At 40.6% G+C, this 18,781-nt stretch overlaps 4 protein-coding genes across 4 annotated transcripts; all 4 read left to right on the plus strand.

The window, feature by feature from the left end:
- Positions 1-852: 852 nt before the first annotated feature.
- Positions 853-2,928, plus strand: LOC138183133 (uncharacterized). The gene is made up of 2 exons (XM_069119717.1): positions 853-867; positions 991-2,928. Exons 1-2 carry the CDS (start codon positions 853-855, stop codon positions 2,926-2,928), a joined length of 1,953 nt encoding a protein of 650 aa, XP_068975818.1.
- A 3,285-nt stretch (positions 2,929-6,213) lies between these two features.
- LOC138183258 (loricrin) lies at positions 6,214-8,114 on the plus strand. The gene is given in 3 exon segments (XM_081833752.1): positions 6,214-6,219; positions 6,394-6,636; positions 6,771-8,114. Coding segments are annotated over 3 exon segments (1,593 nt in total).
- A 2,843-nt stretch (positions 8,115-10,957) lies between these two features.
- On the plus strand, positions 10,958-12,537 carry LOC138183259 (uncharacterized). Its single transcript, XM_069119930.1, has 2 exons — positions 10,958-10,980; positions 11,071-12,537. Exons 1-2 carry the CDS (start codon positions 10,969-10,971, stop codon positions 12,535-12,537), a joined length of 1,479 nt encoding a protein of 492 aa, XP_068976031.1. The 5' UTR covers positions 10,958-10,968.
- A 188-nt stretch (positions 12,538-12,725) lies between these two features.
- LOC138183260 (uncharacterized) lies at positions 12,726-18,131 on the plus strand. Its single transcript, XM_069119931.1, has 7 exons — positions 12,726-12,731; positions 16,232-16,522; positions 16,591-16,828; positions 16,907-17,145; positions 17,247-17,642; positions 17,745-17,947; positions 18,047-18,131. Exons 1-7 carry the CDS (start codon positions 12,726-12,728, stop codon positions 18,129-18,131), a joined length of 1,458 nt encoding a protein of 485 aa, XP_068976032.1.
- The last annotated feature ends 650 nt before the right edge of the window (positions 18,132-18,781 follow it).

Below are 18,781 nucleotides of genomic sequence, written 5' to 3' on the forward strand. Positions count from 1 at the left end.
AATATATCACGATAAACGAATACTTATTCCGTATTCTTTGGGACTTGACGGTTTTAAGTACTTTCACTGAGGCTAAGAAGGCTTCGAACGCTTCGGAGAATAAGGACGTGATGGGAATAATACATACAAGCGTTATTCTCCATAAGTATATTTTTGAGGGAGCGAACGGAAGTTGGAGCGACGTTGCGTTTCCTTTCGCAAAAACAGCATTTAGATTTAGAGACAGCATAGCAAAGACAGCGTAAGATTTATGTAAGAAAGTCTGAAACGAAGATACGGCTAAGGTTGAATTGTTCGTACTAGATAGTATCAGAATCGTGTATCAGAACCCTTAAGACACGACGGAAGCTCGTGCGTCTTTCTCACTTGTATACTTCTCGCTAACGACCTCGAATATAGATTTCACGAAACTGATTTTGTCGTTAGTTGCATAAAATTGTTCTTAAGCGATTCAATTTTCCTTTTATGAGTCTTACTTTGCATTCGTCGTTTAACTTGACGCGTTTCTTTGGAAAAAAGTATGTTAAGCCGATCAAATATTTGAATAGTCAGGAGAAGACAATACTCTACATCGATATGTGTAACATCACCAATCCGTAACAGCATTGCCTAAGTGCGATCGATGAAAGCCAGCAAGAAAGTCTATTGTAATTCGTGGATGGTCGCGACCCGACTGTATTTATACATGTGCAGGTATGGCCGTGGTCTTAGTCGGTGCGAGCCTGTCCATCCCTGAAGAAATTAGTTTTGCTTAAAGTACTCTGATTACATGTCGAAGGAACCTACGGCAATTACAATTCTAGCGTAGGAACATCCAATTAGTGTAGTGATAAGTGCAATTGAATTACAAACATGAAGTTCCTTTTAGTAAGTATACTGCATTTGTAAACACAAACAAAATTTTCAGCAATTACGTTCCTATATGTGTAAGTGATGTGACATAGTTTCGTGATTTATATAGTTAATGCGCTAATTGTTATATTATTTTAGATAACGTGTCTACTGGTTACGAGCTTATTATGTGTCACAGCGAAAACTGAAACCGAAGATACTGAAGAAAAAACAGAAATTACGAAATTGGAGTTAGTAGATCTTGGCGAGGGGGATAGCGATGCCGAAACCAAAGAGTCGGAAGTTCAAAAAAAGAGAGATTCGGGATATTCCTATAGGAGACCGGACAGTTTTGCATTAGCTTCGAGAGCACGTTTCCAAGTCGGGCAATCTGGCCACAGAGGACGTATCGTTAATAGACATCCTGCACAAATAAATAGACCTATTACCAAATACGGACCACCGGGTTATCAGAATTCATCTCCAATAAGACCTGCATCACACAGTCAACAGCACCGAGATAAATTGCAATTCCAGGGTCATTTCAGTCAACAACATTCGAACAACTTTGATGGCCGTCCTAGTGGTTTGCTGGAACAAGAAGTACCGAGTCCAATTAGACAGGTCGATTTCGTCGAACCGAATCCAATATCCACTCAAAACGATGAACCTTTCGCGACTCACTCGGCCAATTACTTACCGCCGCAGAATCAAAGGTTACCTGGTTATTCCGCACCGCAAGCTTTTTCCCCGTTCCAAGCAGCACAGAATTCTAAAGGTGGTGGTCAAGGTCAGTCATTAAACGTTCAAAGTCAGAGCATCGTACAACCGCAAGGACAGATCTCGGATGCGACGCTGTTCTTAACGCAAAATGCTCAAGCGATACAACAACTTTATGGTGCGCCCCCGAACGAACAAGACTTTGCACCACACACCGATCAATTCTTAGGTCACAACAATCAAGTCCAGAATCCGAATGGTCAGTTTCAAAATTTCGAGAGCAATTTGCAAAGTCCGCAAAGTTTCCCAGGACCTCTGCCGTCATACGCGTCTGGAACTCTTAGCGCCCAAGAAACTCTAGAGCAAATACAATCTCTCGAAAAGGACAGATTGATTGCTCAATTACAGCGAGCGCTCGTAACTCAGACTCAGGCCCAAAATGCAGATGCAGCAGGAAGGTACGCTCAAAATCAGCCGAGCTTCGTTCAGAATCAAGATCTTCTGGCTTCCCTTGGACAGCGAATGAAGATTCACGGTTTAAATACACAACAGAATACCGTAAACTTGGGCTCTGGAAATACAGCTTTCAATCAATCACCTTTTTTGCCAGGGACAGCAATCAGTCCGGGGTTTCCGCTTAGCTACGGACTGTCGACAACTATTCAGCCTCCAACTACCACTCCAACGACAACGACCACAACCGTGCAGCCTCCTCAGGCTGCTAAAGGCGATGGAACCTCGCAAGTCGGTTCTTCCGTACCTGCGCCACCCCTACCGCCATCCAGTCCAGGAGTTCCCGTTTACGGTGGATTTGTTCCTACTTTAATCGCCGGTGCGGCTTTCGCATCGAACGTACCAACTTACGGTCCTACTTTCTTTGCACCCGGTGCCATCGCATCCGTTCAACCATCAGGATCTTTTCCTACACATTTTGGACTACCCATTCCCACAGATCCTAGTCAGAAACCCGGAACGAAACCATCCACGGTTTCTACAACTCCGTCACCTTCTTCGACGAATCAACCTAATGCTCCTTCACCTCCGCCAGTTAGTACCGCGCCACTTCCTATACATCCTGTTGCAACTCCGCTTCATCCAGTCGTAACTCCTCTTCATCCAGTAAGTCCTTTGCAACCGGTGCTTCCTCCAACGTCGACACACGTGCATCCAGTACAAACTCCGTCAACGACACATCCGTCTTACGGATTACAAACGGCGGTAATCAATTCACTTCTATACAAGCCCATCAAACCGGTCTATCCGTTCTACTATTACCAGAACGTCGCATATCAGGTACCTAAGCCGACGTTACCAACTTATCCGTGGAGCTACGCGCCGACCTATGCTCAAACGAAACCGACCCAGATATGGAAATGACGTTGATCTTGTTCTTCGCGGGTTAATCGTAGCTTGCTTTTTCGTATCGAGACTGACTGTTTACCCACGCGGAAAAGAGAACCCGAGCAGTTGGAGAAGTAAGGGGCCATGACATCGTATCGAGATCGCACTAACATGGTTCAAGAATAACGAAATACGATGTTTTCGTACATGTGATGGACGCAGTTGCGCTTCGTGTATCCGCAAATTTTAATTCTGTGTTGTACGACATCGATCTTTTTATCTTTTCAATAATTAGTTGTACGGATGTAGAGTTGGCAAGTTGGACTTTCTTCGGTTGTCAGAAGTATTCTAAATATTACTAATTTTTTGCTTTTTTTCTTTTCAACTTATAAATCTTTGGTATTATTGGTAAAAGGTATTTCCAATGTTATACGTATAAAGATAGTCGAGGTTTTACTTTTCACACGAGGTGGGATAAACGGGCAACTATTCGTGCTTTTATACTACTTTATATTTATATAGGTTAATGCGATTTCATACATTTCTATTCGCAGCATCGACATGCCATTAACATGCCACATCGAATTAACATTTTCGATATGTTTGCCTTTTTTTTTTTTTTTTTGTTAATTGCGTACGATTTTTCGATCGAATGATGTATATACCAGTTTTATTTATTACCTCAAATAAATATTTTTCTACCTTCGAAGAAATTTTATTTTCATTGACTGTATATAAAAACAAAGAGAGCAGAAACTTTATAAGATCGACTCTAAATCGAACGTCTCTACTCAAAAAAAATTCAATTCACAAGGCGGTGTACTCGTTTCACTGCTAAAGAAAGTAAGTACACCCTAGAAAACCAACTGTCTCCATTTCCGGCCCGTAAACCTACACCAAGGAACTCTCACCGAAGGCTTAATGGCCGCCCGACCGATCTGTCATGGCTCATCGTGACCTCAAAAGTGGTTCGATAATTCTAATCACGATCGGTTTATCGTTGAACAGATTATTCGGATAATCCTAAGCATATACGTATAGCAGACTGTTCGCCAACGTTCATATTTTTCCGCCGCTCTTATACACTTTTAACACGTATATTTGCATGTTTTCTTTGTTTATTTATATTTTATAGTTTTACAGTTACGCTCAGATTGTTTTACAGTTTAGAGTTAGACTGGTTTCTTAACTCGATGGTGCACGATAAACGAGTCGTACTTCGGAAAGAGAGTGACGTTATGTTGTGGCGCAATGCAGGCGCAAAGTCTATCAAAGAATCGTGTGGCCGAGTTACTTACATGATTATACCGCTAAACGTACTAGATTTCTACAAATACAGAACAGGTGCAATTGCTTTCGAAGTGGATGGTCATTTCATTTTCCGCAAGCCGCGGCCTTACACAAAGAAAAGGGCAACAGTTACAAAGGAACGACTTAGATAGATGCTACTACTTCACAATTCACATAGGAAACTTGTTGTCAACTCACTTTCCGCGACTGACCTGAATCTCATTCTATTTCTTGTTTTAGTGCACCTCGTGCACTTTTACCGTTTTACTTCGAACTCGTCCAGTCGGGATTTCTTTTCCAAAAAACTGTTTGTATCTTGAGAAATCTAGAAATTGGATGAGCAGAAAATAAACAGACTTAATCTCTTACACGGACAGTTAGCGACGCGGTTATTATTTACCAACGTTAACAGATCCAGCAAACTTCAAATTTTTTTCACTACCTAAAGTCATTTACATTTTTTTATTTGTTTATGCACATATAGAAAATATAGGAAGGAATGGTATTCGCTTTTTATTCATTTTATTCGCTATATATTATCAGGAGATAATGAATCGATTATAATGTAAGAAAGCGTATCGAATCTCAACATTTTTTGTGCACATTAACAATTTCTGAATGCTTGAGTTATTTAAAACGGCTACATACACGATACAACGTGTTATTATATACACGGTACAACAACGTTGGCAGAAAACGTAACCATGAGATTGTTAATTATAATTTATTTCCCATGCAAATGATGTATATATATGTGACTATATAAACGTCAAGAAAATGTTTCACGATTTCCGTTGAGACCGAAACATGTTGTGTTTTAATACTGCCATTTAGAAGAAAATGGATATCTCAAAAGTGTTTGTATTTACATATATTTAATTGGGTTACTAACTTGATATGCGAACGATATTTAGTGTATCTTATAATTACTGATTATTCATAGCCCATTTAGTTAATTATATTTAATTTTGTGTCATTAATATACGTCCTAGGATTCTCTGTTCCTTCGCTATAAAAAGCTAAAGGTGTTTTCAATTTCTTCGATCGTAATTTACGCCGAAGCAGCATAAATTGACTCAACGAACGATTCCATTGGCAAAGAATTCGTAGTTCTGATTGTTATTGAGTTTCATTCGAGAAGCCTGCAGCGAATAAAGACGGTCAGCTTCCTTCATCCCACGAGTGAAAGTAAAACGAAATCAATCGGCGTTTTCAACTGTTATAGTTTGTGGAAGACGCTGGCCGCTACTTCGTATTTTATTAGTCGCTACCGTCTTTTTGCAGTTACCTTTTTTCAACGCCACTATCAGCTTCTCTGTCAACGATATGATTATCCCGCGCGAAAATAACAGCACAAGAACACCTAAACGTACGTCATTTTTTTGCCGACTATCCGCGCATTTCACTTTCCAACATCGAAATTACTTTCAGTAGCTTCCGAAGGCGGAGCATGTTTGCTACATAAACCACACCTTCGCTGTTCCTTTCATATTGTGGCACATCGCAATTGTGCCCACAAAAGGCGGAAAATTAATGTTTTCTTCACGAAGCTTCTGCAGTAAAACAAGATACTACAAAAGATCTTGGCATGCTGTATTTTATAATATACACCGTAGTAGCAAATCGAGTATGTCATGCTTTTATTTTTTCAGAATTATATGTACTTTTTTTTGCAGAATTGTACCACAAATTGAGCGTTTTGTATGGAAGAAAAAGGATACGAATAACATTTACCATACTACAACGTGGTAAATTTCACAGAAATTTGTAATAGTTATACCTTCTCGACGTCAATTATCTATCAAGAAGAATTTTTAAATTATCTAAAAATTAATTAATAGGAAACCTAATATTTCAAACCGGTCAACAAGAATCCATACCGAAGTTTTATGAATACAGGAAAACGTAGATTCGTCGGTGTAGCAGGATGCATTCGTATTGCGTTTTGATAAAGCTTCCATTTCACTTTTAACTGGAAAATCTGAAGAAAAATTTGACGCTTACGTTCCAATTACTTTCGTGTCTGTCGCTATGAATGTAATCTCAGGAAGGAAATCATTTTCTTTCTCTTTATTTATAGGAGTACATCGACTTCATCGAAAGGAAATGTCTGGTTAAGATCTGGTTAGAAACAATGACCGATAAATATCAATTCGAGAACTTTTACCATCCACGACATTCTCATTTGCAAATTTTACCATTTCATGATAGATTAGACTACAATCTTCTGAAACACGTTTCTGTGGAGGTGGAGGTGTACTAGTACCAGCATGGAGAGACTCACCTTCACCTAGACCTTTCTTTCACCATGCAAGAGGGGATTTGTATATAAAAGCTCTCTTCTGGGTAGCAATGGCATCAGAAACCACAATTTCGCTTACATACTCGGTTGTCACTTGACCACGAGAAGTAACATACAGAATAATCTCGCTTAGGATCAACATGAGATCATTAGTAAGTGTATCACGGTAAAATTGAGCTCAATTATTTTCTATATATTTCAAATTAACATTCGGTGGTAATTACATTTCTATTCTATTGCTGCCATATAAAATTTATGAAAGATTATTTGATCGAACATTTTACAGGTGCTTTTGGTCCTCGTAGCCACAGCTATTATAAGCGTTTCCTGTCGAGAAACGAAGGGAGATAACCGACCATTGAGACCTCCGCCGAAGGGCAAGCGTGGCATCGTTGAATATTCCGGAGGCTATTCGTCCGGTGGATCATCCTACAATTCTCCTCTTATAAGTTCCGGATATAGCGGCGGATCTTATTTAGGACATTCGGCAGGTATCCAAAGTTTAGGAGGTGGTTCTTTGGGACATGGTTCTTTGGGATATTCTTTGGGATCTGGAGGACTCAGCCTGGGTTCTGGACTGAGTCATGGCGCGGGTCTTCAAGGAATTAGTCTAGGAGGACACTTTGGACAATCTTCGTACGCGGGGCCGAGCCTAAATTCCATCGGTGGAGGAGGAGGAGGAAGTATCAGTTTACTCAGTTCATCCTCGAAGAATGGACCAGTTACTTTCGGCATCCATGGAGGCGGTATCTCTTCAGGCAGTTCCAGTTCTAGCAGTTACTCGGCGCCAGCCTACGCAACGGGAATTCATGGGCTGTCGTCGTACGGCGGTGGTGCTTCGAGCAGTATTAGCCTTCCAGCGATGTTAGGATCCGGACATGCCTCCTCGTACAGTTTGCCGGCAGCGTCGCTGAGTTCGCTGGGTAGTTCTTCGGGCCACGGCCTGTCAATCCAATCTATCGCCCCGAGTTCGTCCTATCATTCGGTGAGCGGAGGTTTAGTAATTGATTCGAGTTCGCTTGGAAAAGGATCCTCCAGTTACAGCCTCCCTGTGTCTTCCTCTCACGGAAGTTCCAGCAGCTACTCTCTCCCAACGTCCTCGGGATCTCACGGAATATCTAGCCTCTCTTCCAGTTCTGGTGGATCTGCCAGTTACTCCCTACCAATTTCTTCTGGATCATCCAGCGGTCACATAAGCCTTTCCAGTGGATCTTCCGACAGTTCCAGTTATTCTTTGCCTGTTTCTTCTGGGTCCTATGCATCTGGATCATCGCATTCTAATTACATACCATCTTCCTCCGACGTGTCGTATTCATCGGGTGGAAGTTCCAGTTATTCCAGTCCCTCGTCCAGTTATTCCGGTTCCGGTTCCAGCTATTCCGGATCAGCTTCTAGCTACTCCAGCCCTAGTGTCAGCTACTCCAGCCCTAGCGTCAGCTATTCCAGTCCTAGCTCCAGTTATTCATCTCCTTCCACTTCGTACGGCACCCCTGTAGAGTCCCATGGTTCCTATTCGAATCTCAGTCCTAGATACATTGCATACACCAGTTCAAAAGGCTACGATGGTTTAAATTCTGGCAGTAACAAATACGATACGATTTCGTACTCCAGTCCAAGTGGAAAGTATTAAATTATAGAATTGTCAAACGATCCCATGAGATACGTACTCTTTAATAGATGACCAATCGTGGACCATTCTTAGATAAATCGATCGTGAATGTACGAGCGAAACGTCCAAGGGTCGTAGGATATTTTACTAATTTATACTTACGCTTTTAGCATAATTATTTTATTTAAAACGCCGCTGCGTATTTATATTTCTGTTGTTTGCTTCGAGTACCGTTGTATATGTTGCGTAACATCGATATTGTGATGTTTGTTTCATAGTTTTATACGTACTGTTTACAATAAAACGATTCTTTTTATAACCAGTTGATTATTTCACACTCCTCTAAGCGGAGCGCAAATTTGATACTTGTCTGACATGTTGCGCTTAATGTACATATTCGTTAATATGGCTAACGTTTTCGATTAAGAAACAAACATTTTGTTAGATATCGCTCTATTTTACTAAAATACTCGAACGTTTCTTTTCAGTTTAAGTTTAAGTACAAAATGATTTTCTAAATCTTAATTAGTCCTTTTGGTGGTCGTCTTCGTTAACGTTATTTCTCTTATTGATTGTCCATACTTAAAACTCACGATGAAAAGATTTTTTACTTGTTCATCTTTCACGGTGAAAGTATTGGCAGCAAGAAAGATAGAAGAGAAGGGTCGTTATATACTATAAAGATGAGGACAAGAAACAGTGTCAAAGCGTAAAAAGAAGATCACTTTTACTCCAAGGCCAGCTCTGGCGAAATGAGCAAATTCCTTTCTAAACTTTTGTTCTTTTTGGGAAAGTACCCGACGAGGTGTATACACTGCAAGCCGGTCACTACTCGTCTGCAGACCGGTTTAATACGATGTATAAGGAAACTGTTCTTTTGCCACTGCCCTTATTTCTATGACAGTAACGGGACTTCTTAGATTAGCGGTATAATATAACGATATTTTGTCCGAAGAAAGCTAAGCTTACAAAAATACTTAAGCAAAGAACCAATTGCATATCTTCCATTCGGCTTGATTAAAAGCTTCGTAGCGAAATAATTTGAAAGTTTCAGTTTAAATTAGCCGGAGAGTCTTGTAATTTTATTTAAAGTCTAAGTTAATCCGGTACTTTTCGAACGAGAACGTGCATCGAAGGATTAAAGTAACCCAAGAGCTGTATCGAAGCAACTGGAAACGCGGCGAAGCTTGAAAACTTCGTTTACTCGTTAAGCTTTCCAAGAGAAGTACAGTTTTATATTTCTATACAAAATATTGGAGGAAAAATTCTTTGAAAACACTTGTTATCTACCTAAATTCTGTCAAATTTTTATACTTATTTATTGTCCATTTTTACATGTTTTTTTCCCATATCGTTCCTTTTCGTACCCTTTTCTCTTCGCCTACTATCCTTTGTTGAATTTGCAGTGTAAAGCAACACCCACATAGAAGAAAGTGCAGAAATGCGTCGGTGCAGTATTCTCTCGGTACCAATCTCGTACAAGCATGACCTACTTTTCAACGATCGCACGTGCGCACGGACGAATAAACACGCATTCTCCTCGAAAATGACATCGATGAAGATGCTCGTAGAATCCTTGGGCCGGTCGAGACAAACGTAGAATCGGTGCATCGGCTAGACGATAGGAAAGTCACATTTCACTATTTCCCAACTGGTTTTGCGAGCGACATACTTGCACTTCACTCTTAGATCGGTGCCAATGACGTGCCTGGAGCGAAAACAGGGAAAACTCAGCTCTTACTCTTCTTCTTAATGATTAGAATCGCTATCGTGATTCGTGCAATTTGTTCGATGAATCTCGCACGAAGATTATATTCATCAGTTAATCATAGAATATTAAAATATACTTTAGATATACGATATACGATTCCTTTCATTCGATTCCCCTCGAATTGGAAAGGGATACTTTCTCAAGCAATACGTATTCGACGTATCGTAGCAATTGGCTATCATTTCACCAGCGAATAGATCTACTCGAAAGATGGTCTCCCTCTATTTATCACCGCGGGTTACACCAATCGCGTGGTCATCGAAGGCGTGGTGCTCGTAACGAAGATTCGTACGAGATCGATGCAACGAACGAACGTGGTGCCGGTGAAAGTAAAGTTAGTCGAACAGATGGACACGAGTGGACCGCCCGCGAATTGATTCGAAAAAACATCCGCCTTAAGAAGCGTTTGCACGACCGGAACTGAAAAGATTCTTCCGAGAGCATCGTGAAACGTTTTACTTCCGCGATCACACCACGATCTTCCGAACAAATTACTCTCCTACCTTTTTTAACTTCTCGAACGAAAGAGATCGATCCGATTGTGTTTAGAGGATCGCGTGTTAAGCAAGACACTCTCCGTTTCTCTGTTACTCGCCATTTACTGCGACCACGAGAACATCGCAGCGATAATTATTTACCGTCCGTTTAAACTCTGAACGGGCTTATCTAGTCCGCCGTGAACGAGAGCTTTCACGCTTCGCCTCGGTCGGTCGTTGTCTTTATTTCCTTCGTGACAAGATGGATTTATCCCACCCGCTTCACCTTAGACCAGTTTACCGTAGCATACCTTACACTGGCAACGAGACCGGGAGGTGTTTTATTAGCTGGACTCGTTGAACCGGGCGTGCACCGGCTACGCTCGGATCTACATATAAGAACGGAGAAACGTTAAACTAGTTTTCACGATTTTTCAGCCGGCCGAGTATAAAGGAGAAATTCAATGTCGACCGATACGTCATTAGACATCGCGCCGGCGTGCCGATTCGATCTGTTCGATCCCGAGTATCCCGGTCGGACGGCAGTGAACGGTGAACGCGACAAGCGAATGAGATAACGCGGAGAAACTAACACATCATTGGCAGGCGATAGCGACGGTTGATCGATATGGACTTGTTGGTCAGTATAAATTTTCCTTTATTTTCAATTCATAAGCGCGTGATCGAACGTGTATCGAACCGATAGCTTGATTTATACTTCGAATTTCAGCTATTGTTTCTACTGTCGTCGACGATTACGTCGACTTACGTTCAAGGATACGAGAAGAACAACGATCCAAATGACGAGCCCTTTCTACCGATATATCCGGTCTATCCCTACAGTCCTAAATTAATTAAAAGAGGAGTCGAGAAAGACACCGTTACGCAGCCATCTCCGGAATTATACGCGCCCAAAGTCGATGCCAAGGACTCCTATAGCGTCAGCTTCGGCGCTAATCACCCTCGAGATCCTTACAACTCTAATTACAATCCATATACCAAAATTCCTTCGTCATCTACTTACGCATACTACGGTTCCGTTCCATATTCATACCCAACAAGTCCTTACAACACATACAATTCCTACTCGTCCCCCTACACGATACCTCCGTCCTCTTATTCAACAATGCCTTACTCGTCCGCCTATCCTAATTATTATTACCAATCTCCCTATTATTACGCCGATTACTATAACCGGCCATTATTTCCGCCGCCACCATTACCACCACCTGCTATCGATTACTCTGGCGAGAAGTATTCCAATATGGAATCTAACGGCAGAAATAAAGACAAGAAACTCGGCGGTGATAACAACTACAGGATTAACGACGTTCAATTTGTCGATGGAGCCAACTACATTTCTGCAAATTCGAAGGATCTCGATAGTCAATCAAGCACGCAGAAAACCAGCAGTTTCCAGAATCAGTTGGAACAAACGAACAGCATCCTGATTAAAAATATTCCAATTCCATTACCGAAAACGACCTACAGAGTAATCAGCGTTGCGGGACAACCGGTAGGTCCTGATTATCCTTTGCCAGCATCTTACGTGAATGCTCAGCAAATGGAAGAACTTATGAATCATCACGATTTGGTCAAGCTATTGGCTCAAAATTTGCAACATGTTCCTGAATATCCTGCACGTGAATCGACCAAAAATAGCGCGACCATTGCGAACGATGATCAAGACGTGAACCAAAACGAACGAAGCAAAAATACGCGTTACGTTCCTGTTTCTAATATAATCGCTAAGACTGGTTTAACTTACGTAGTAAATCCTACGGTTCTTAGGAAATTGAACGTTGGAGAAGCAACTGCTCAAATCGCACAGACAGCGAAATCTCAATTGAAAAACATAAAGTATTCGTCCTTAGCCCCAGATGTGTATACAGGGATCGAGAAGCCCGAAGAAGATCAAACCGGGTCCAACGAGTACGACAAGTACGAAAATTACGAAAACTCGTCCTCTCAAGATATCCAAGATGATTACGCGTCTGATAAACAGCAGCAGAATTACGATATAAATCCGGTCCAGTCTTATCAGAATCAAAATTATGTCACGAGGCAAACGCCTCGTGGGTACAATTACCAGTATACCAGCTATAACCCATCGCAAACAACCTCTCAGCGGCAATCGCAGCAGTACCAGAATAATTTGGACAATGCAAATTTCGGTGCTAAAACGAAAAAGACATAAATTTCCGGAGATTAAGAAAGTGAAAGGGAAGTGGAAGAAGTCCCGTTGCTATGGTGTTATAATTTGTTGTTTCAGAGTTTTATTTTTATATCAGTAGTTGAATAAGATTAGCGTCGATACGATATTTATAATTTAATTAAGCGTTCTTCTCTCACTTTTTCAACGATTGCCATCAGTGTGTTTTCAATATGAGGGTTAATTTAAAAAAGGAATCATCCGCTTTTCTGACAGATCGCACAAGATGCCGTACCTCATAGCATATTCTATAATACAATATACGATCTTCATGTTACAACGTATCACTTTTATTCGTTTTTTACTTCGATGGAATTCCGATGTCATGATCTTTGTCACCTATGACATATCGCAATGATATTTATTAGACTTTTACGTCCTACGTTTATGCAAATTTTGTACCCATTTTGTCATTGTTAGTAATAAAATATTGTTGTTGTTCCACGCGTGACTTTCGTTCTTCCTTCTTTATATTCACATCGTGCGCGTCTCATTTGCCAAATCTCGTAACGATCATTTTGCGAAATACTAACTTGTTTGAAAGTCCTTTCTATTTAAATATCAACTAGATGATATCCTGGATGAAAATCTGGCGCTCGTGTCGAGTGACGTATCGTAAACGCGGGTCAATGTACGATAGGTGAACGTATTTTAATCCGATCGGCAGTTTTCGACCTTTTGGAGATGTACGCGGGAAGGCAAATGAAAGGAAACGATGCGGATCTCGGCAGCATCCGGTCGATCGTTTGGGCGCGGTAATGGAAAGGGGAAGTGAGATTGCGATTCAGCGGAATCACCCGAACTGTACATCGTGGCAGGTGAGAGAGAGTGGCGAGTTCCAGTGTTTTGTTTTATTTCTCACATTCCCAGCGAGTATGTCGGTGGTCGAAAATAAAATCGAACGAGCCGAGCCTCTTACTTTCTCGTGGCTGGGTTTGATCTCGATCCCTTATATACACGGTGACCTGAAAGCTCGATGGTATCACTTTTTTGACAGCATTTTTATTGCTTCGTGTTTACAATATCTCAGTTTATTTTAGTTTATCTTAGTTTGCCAAACTTTAATCATACGCGGTCTTTCAATTACGTTCCCTTTGAAGGCAATCGTTTCGGATTCTGTTTGAAAAATCGTACAGCTCTTTGATATCATAATTGCTCGCTGGAATCTAAACATCTTCAATTTCAAGTCTGCATAAAATTAAATTTCTCTCTCGCTGGTGTGTGTAATAAATTTCCTACTTTAAGGCAATAAATGCGATAACTTTGACATAATGTAAATTACAGTGATCAAATGAGTTTCATATTATGTTTTGTGTAGGAGGTCGGGCATAAAATTTCTATTAATTTTACAATCGCCTATGGAGTTGTAGCCGAGAAAGTGACCCACCCGAAAGAATGAGTGTCTTCTCTCCCTTTCATACTATCCGTTGCCTCGTGACAAGATCATGATCCTGAAACTGTCAAGCTGCAATCGTTACCGTAGTATGGTCGAGAAAGTTCCTCGGCTTAATTGAAGATAATTCGACTGAAGGTACAAGCGAGCCGGTCATCGTTTATTAGATCATTCTCCCTGCTTCCACACCCAGAATGCGGATAGAAAGTGTTTTTTTTTCCTGCTTTGACGAGCGTGTGTATTCGTACTTGTACTCATAGCCGGAGGAAAGGGTTCGCGGAAACGTGAACATCGCTGGCGAAACGCGCTACACACGAACAAGGAGCGACGAAGAAAATGATGGACTCCGCAAGATCTCCTTTCCTTCCGTTAATTTCAAACAAATTTTTCGAAGGCCGTTGAGAGTGAAAAGTAACCTGCCTCTTTTTCTTCCAAGTTTCTTTCCCGCGTAGATATATTTCGCCTCGTCTTCCTGTAAATTTCACTCATACGCGAGAAAGATTTTCCCGGACGTTAAAAGCGTCCAGGCATACTTGTCATTTTCATTTTATTCTGTGTTAATAAATCGCGTCAATTTTTTGCTTTAAGCATGGCGAATGTCCCATTGAAATTCTCTTCTTGAAATAATACACGAGACAATGGTTTCAGGCTCGGTCACCATTAAATTTGACGATCATTAAGTCTCTCTCTGAATATATTGAGCACACCCTTCAATTGTTCGAGTCAAGTATTCATAGCGACTTTATTTCTTGTATTTTTAATCATCGCGAAGAGAGGCTATACTTAGATACTTTTATTCGTAAATTCTCCAGCATTGTATCTACTTCCGCCCATAGACTACTTATTTATGTACATACGGAATATACGTATTTGTAAAACAGATTCAAATTGATCGCATTATATTTCCAGTGTTATATTATAGAAGCTGTCGAATGCAGGTTAAGTGCACAGACCGATGTGCCGATTAACCGATAAATTAATTATTAAATCTTTGTACTGGGAAACACGAAACGATTTACAAGCAGATTACTTTCTATTGTGCCATGTTTGGCGCACATCTTACATTGACAATGCATTTGCCACGAATTGGTCCGAATGGAAATTAGAAAGATCTATTTAATGATCGGCTTCCGATCCCCACGGAGTATATCCTTGTTTCTATTCACTTTTCACGATACGTTCTCACAGGTAAACGTCTACTAAACTGCTTGTTTTTCTTGAATTAAACGCGGCTAATTATCGTGGTTGGTACATCGTGGGAAATACATAGCGTCCGACGAGAAGCTAGAAATTAGAAAACTAATATCTCTCAGGACAGATACTCGATGTGTACTGATTTTTTAATCGTGCGAAGTGTATTAGCATATTATACGAAGTGTATTAGCGATACTATATATATAGCGACCGTATTATATATGACCAAGTTTTGGAATGCTCCTTTTTCCTCGTGCACGTAACATCGCACGTTCTATGATTTTTAATAATGAAAGGGATGTTCCGTCCCTTCACTTGTATCTGAGTGAAGCAGGTATTCCTATCACGTGGTCCAGGAGGGCCACTAAAGACGCTATGATACACGAGTGAAATGTGCCCCGTCAAGATATACATACATACTGCTGGTAGGGGTAAAGGCTATATAAGAGAAGGTGAATCTACATTGGTTTTGTAGTAGAGCTAGAATCTTCGGGTCGCGGTCATACTTTCTGAAATTAAAGCAACATGGTAAGTGCTCTTCTAGTCGTCTCATAATATCTTAATTACCAGTGGTCTCTTCTTTTGGACTATTAGTTGCTATTATTTACGTTGGAAATCTGTACAACGTCTTATCTTCGTATAAATTAAGATAAAGATAAAGTATGAAAAGAGAAAATTTCGGCTGTGCCACATTGATAATACCTGCATCGCAATTAATACGAGAACCATAAACTTTTACTTTTTCGTATCGACGACGCGATGCACTCGCTTACGGGAGTAACCCTCCCCCGGAGAGATTGCATCCAGGTGCAGTGTATAAAAGAGTGCTCCATACCGGATATTTGACCAAGAACTTCGTGATCAGTGAAAGTATATCCCGATACAAGTTCATTTCTTACCAGCAAACGCAATGGTTAAGAAGCAAATATATGACCAAATATAAATAATGGCTATCGTCCGCTGCAATCTACGCTATCGCGTATAGTTATATTGCATTTCAAATTTGACTTACTTTATTTTAGTAATATTATATTTGAATAGAAACGATTTCCAGTTTCTTAGTTACACGATACTTTGCTATTTATTTTGCAGAAATTTTATTTGATGCTGGGCTTGCTGTGCATCGGTGCGAATGGAGAAAAGAAGATCAACTTGGAGGACATAGAAAGGGATAATTTAAAAGTGGAAGGTATATCGAAATCCGGCATTACACGGACCGAGCAATCAAAATTCCTTACAAAGCCAGAATTTAGCCAACAACACTACCAAGTACCGAATCAATATCATGGACCACCGACTAGTTCATCGGTTACGTACGTGACCCCACCTCCAGTGCAAAATGTAAAACAAACGTTGCAAATGTCACAAATCATGTCAAATCATGTAATCGGTGATTAACTCAATTCATGTTTATTTAGTTCCAGCCAGAAACGTACGTTCACCCCAACAAGTACGCGGCGAAAGAACAAGTTTATCAGCAGCAAAACAACATCTCGCCTCAACAAATATTACCACAGCGATATTACAACGAATACCAACAGCAGCCGCCATTACCCCCAAAAGGAATCACGTCAAATGTCTATGAGTCGGAAGAATTGACTTACCAACCGGAAGTGAATATTGGTAATCAGTTGCAGGCTGCACAACAAAAAACAGTTTCGGCGAACTTCGCGAGAAATGTGAATAAAGGTCTCGACAATGTGAAACACGAACGCAACATTTAAGGTCGGCCCGACCTTAATTTAATCTTTAATGAAATTTTTACAGAACCGGTATACATCGACATCCCCACGATGCATCTTCTGACTTATTACCCGAACTTAGACGTAAGTTCTGGTAAAACCGGATTATTGGTACCGCGATTAACCACAGCAGCGACCAATCATATATCCATCCCTCTCTATACGTCAACGCTAAATCAAAAGCCAATAGTTGCTGGGAAGCAAACTTACCAAATACAGTACGCACCAAAATACAATAGCGTACCTGCTGCTTCTTCGACCAAGGTTAATATCTGGAGAAATAATTGTTAGAAAATAGACCTTCGTAGTATTTGTGGAATTTTGGAAACGATACTAGAACTAAATAGAAACTTTCATCGTTTTAGGTTACGAAGGGTGCGGTTTATACAACTCCCGTTAACTCAAAGAAATTCTCTAGCTCTGCGTTATTCAGCGTGCCAACTTACGCACCATCGGATCAAGCGTATGCCCAAGGAAGACAACTTCTATATACACAAGCGTACATTGCTCCGTCCCAGCCACAGTACGTTTCCCAGCTAGTGTACACTCAACCCGCAACGGTTTATATGCATGCCACGCCAGTTTACAGTGACGTTTACGCTCGTCCACCTAGCTACGATCAAGATAATTCTTTGCAAGGCAGCGTGAAATACACCGCGCCGCTTGAAGAGTTGCATTCCGCGGCATCAATTGCTGATGAGCTGCCGAATCAAGGTCTGGGGCAGCAAAACAGTCAGAGCGTGACTCAGAATTACGTCAAGGTTCGTAGCGATGCGAGGAAGTAAATGGAATTTGTAATAGGAAGGCAACGAAATTCCTTCTGATTAAAAGATTCTGCTGTATAAATATACTTATCATAACAGGATCCGGAAGAACCAAATGCCGATCTAATACCACCTCAAATACCAGCGCAGGATTTCAAATCCAGTGCTACGTCTTTGACGCCCGTTTCGTCGCACGACGAAGAACCTGTTCCAGAACAAAATTACGTAGGCTCGTCCGAGCCTAGATCATTGCTAGACTCGTACGTTCCAAGCAATGTGATCGCAGCCCAAGATTCTTCCAAGTACGAAATTATTATTTGCAACGAGCTATATATGCGGATAAAGTTTTCCTAGTCCGCCAGTTTCCTAGATACGTTTGCTAAAATAAATATTCGTTACAGATATCAAGAGAGGCCGATAAAGCTGGAAAGAGGTTTTCTTCCATCGAAAGAAAATTTCTTATACAAGAAACGCAAGATTGACTAATCCATTGAGCCTTTTCTTTATCTGATAATTGGCGATCGTCGAGTATGATGGTCAGTAGATACTGTTAATAGAAGCTTCGACGTTCATTGCAGTTGAGAAGCGAGTGAAGATATACCGCCGACAATAAAAGGCGTCGCATCTAGTCTTTTATCGAAGATCCTTCAATCACAAGCGTAAACGTCGTACTTATGTTTAACTTTGTTGGTCTTTCGTTTTTTTTTTCTATATACCTGTGGGTGTACGTTTTACGCAATTTTTTAATAAACTCTTATTAAAAGGAACGTTGTTCTACATTTACTATCATTGTTCTATATTAGGTGCAATTTTTACATCCGATGAAACAGTTCAGTAATTAAAAGTTTTAAAGGAATTAGTATATGTTTTGGTTACCTATCGTAAATTGAGAATTTTGTAAATTGTAAAAGATAAAAAGCAAAAAATATCGTCAAATATTTTGTCACGGAAATCGTAACGAATATATTCAAATTTATGAATTAAAAGTATCTGAAACCTCTAATATTCCATCTTCTTTGAAGTTAAATAATTTATTGGCCCATTTCTCCGATTATGGCGTTAGTGTAACTATGATAAAAGCATCGCCATCACATTACGTATTCGAATAGAGAGCTGTTGACACAAGGCAGAGGCAC

Source organism: Bombus flavifrons, chromosome 9, assembly GCF_040668555.2.
Source record: "Bombus flavifrons isolate JBK064 chromosome 9, iyBomFlav1_principal, whole genome shotgun sequence".
Taxonomy (NCBI): Eukaryota; Metazoa; Arthropoda; class Insecta; order Hymenoptera; family Apidae; genus Bombus; species Bombus flavifrons.

Bases quoted from the DNA above. Each gene is read 5' to 3' on its own strand.
- LOC138183260 (XM_069119931.1), top strand. The intron at 17,643-17,744 runs GTTCGTAGCGAT...TTATCATAACAG, and splicing joins TGACTCAGAATTACGTCAAG to GATCCGGAAGAACCAAATGC. The intron at 17,948-18,046 runs GTACGAAATTAT...TATTCGTTACAG, and splicing joins GCAGCCCAAGATTCTTCCAA to ATATCAAGAGAGGCCGATAA.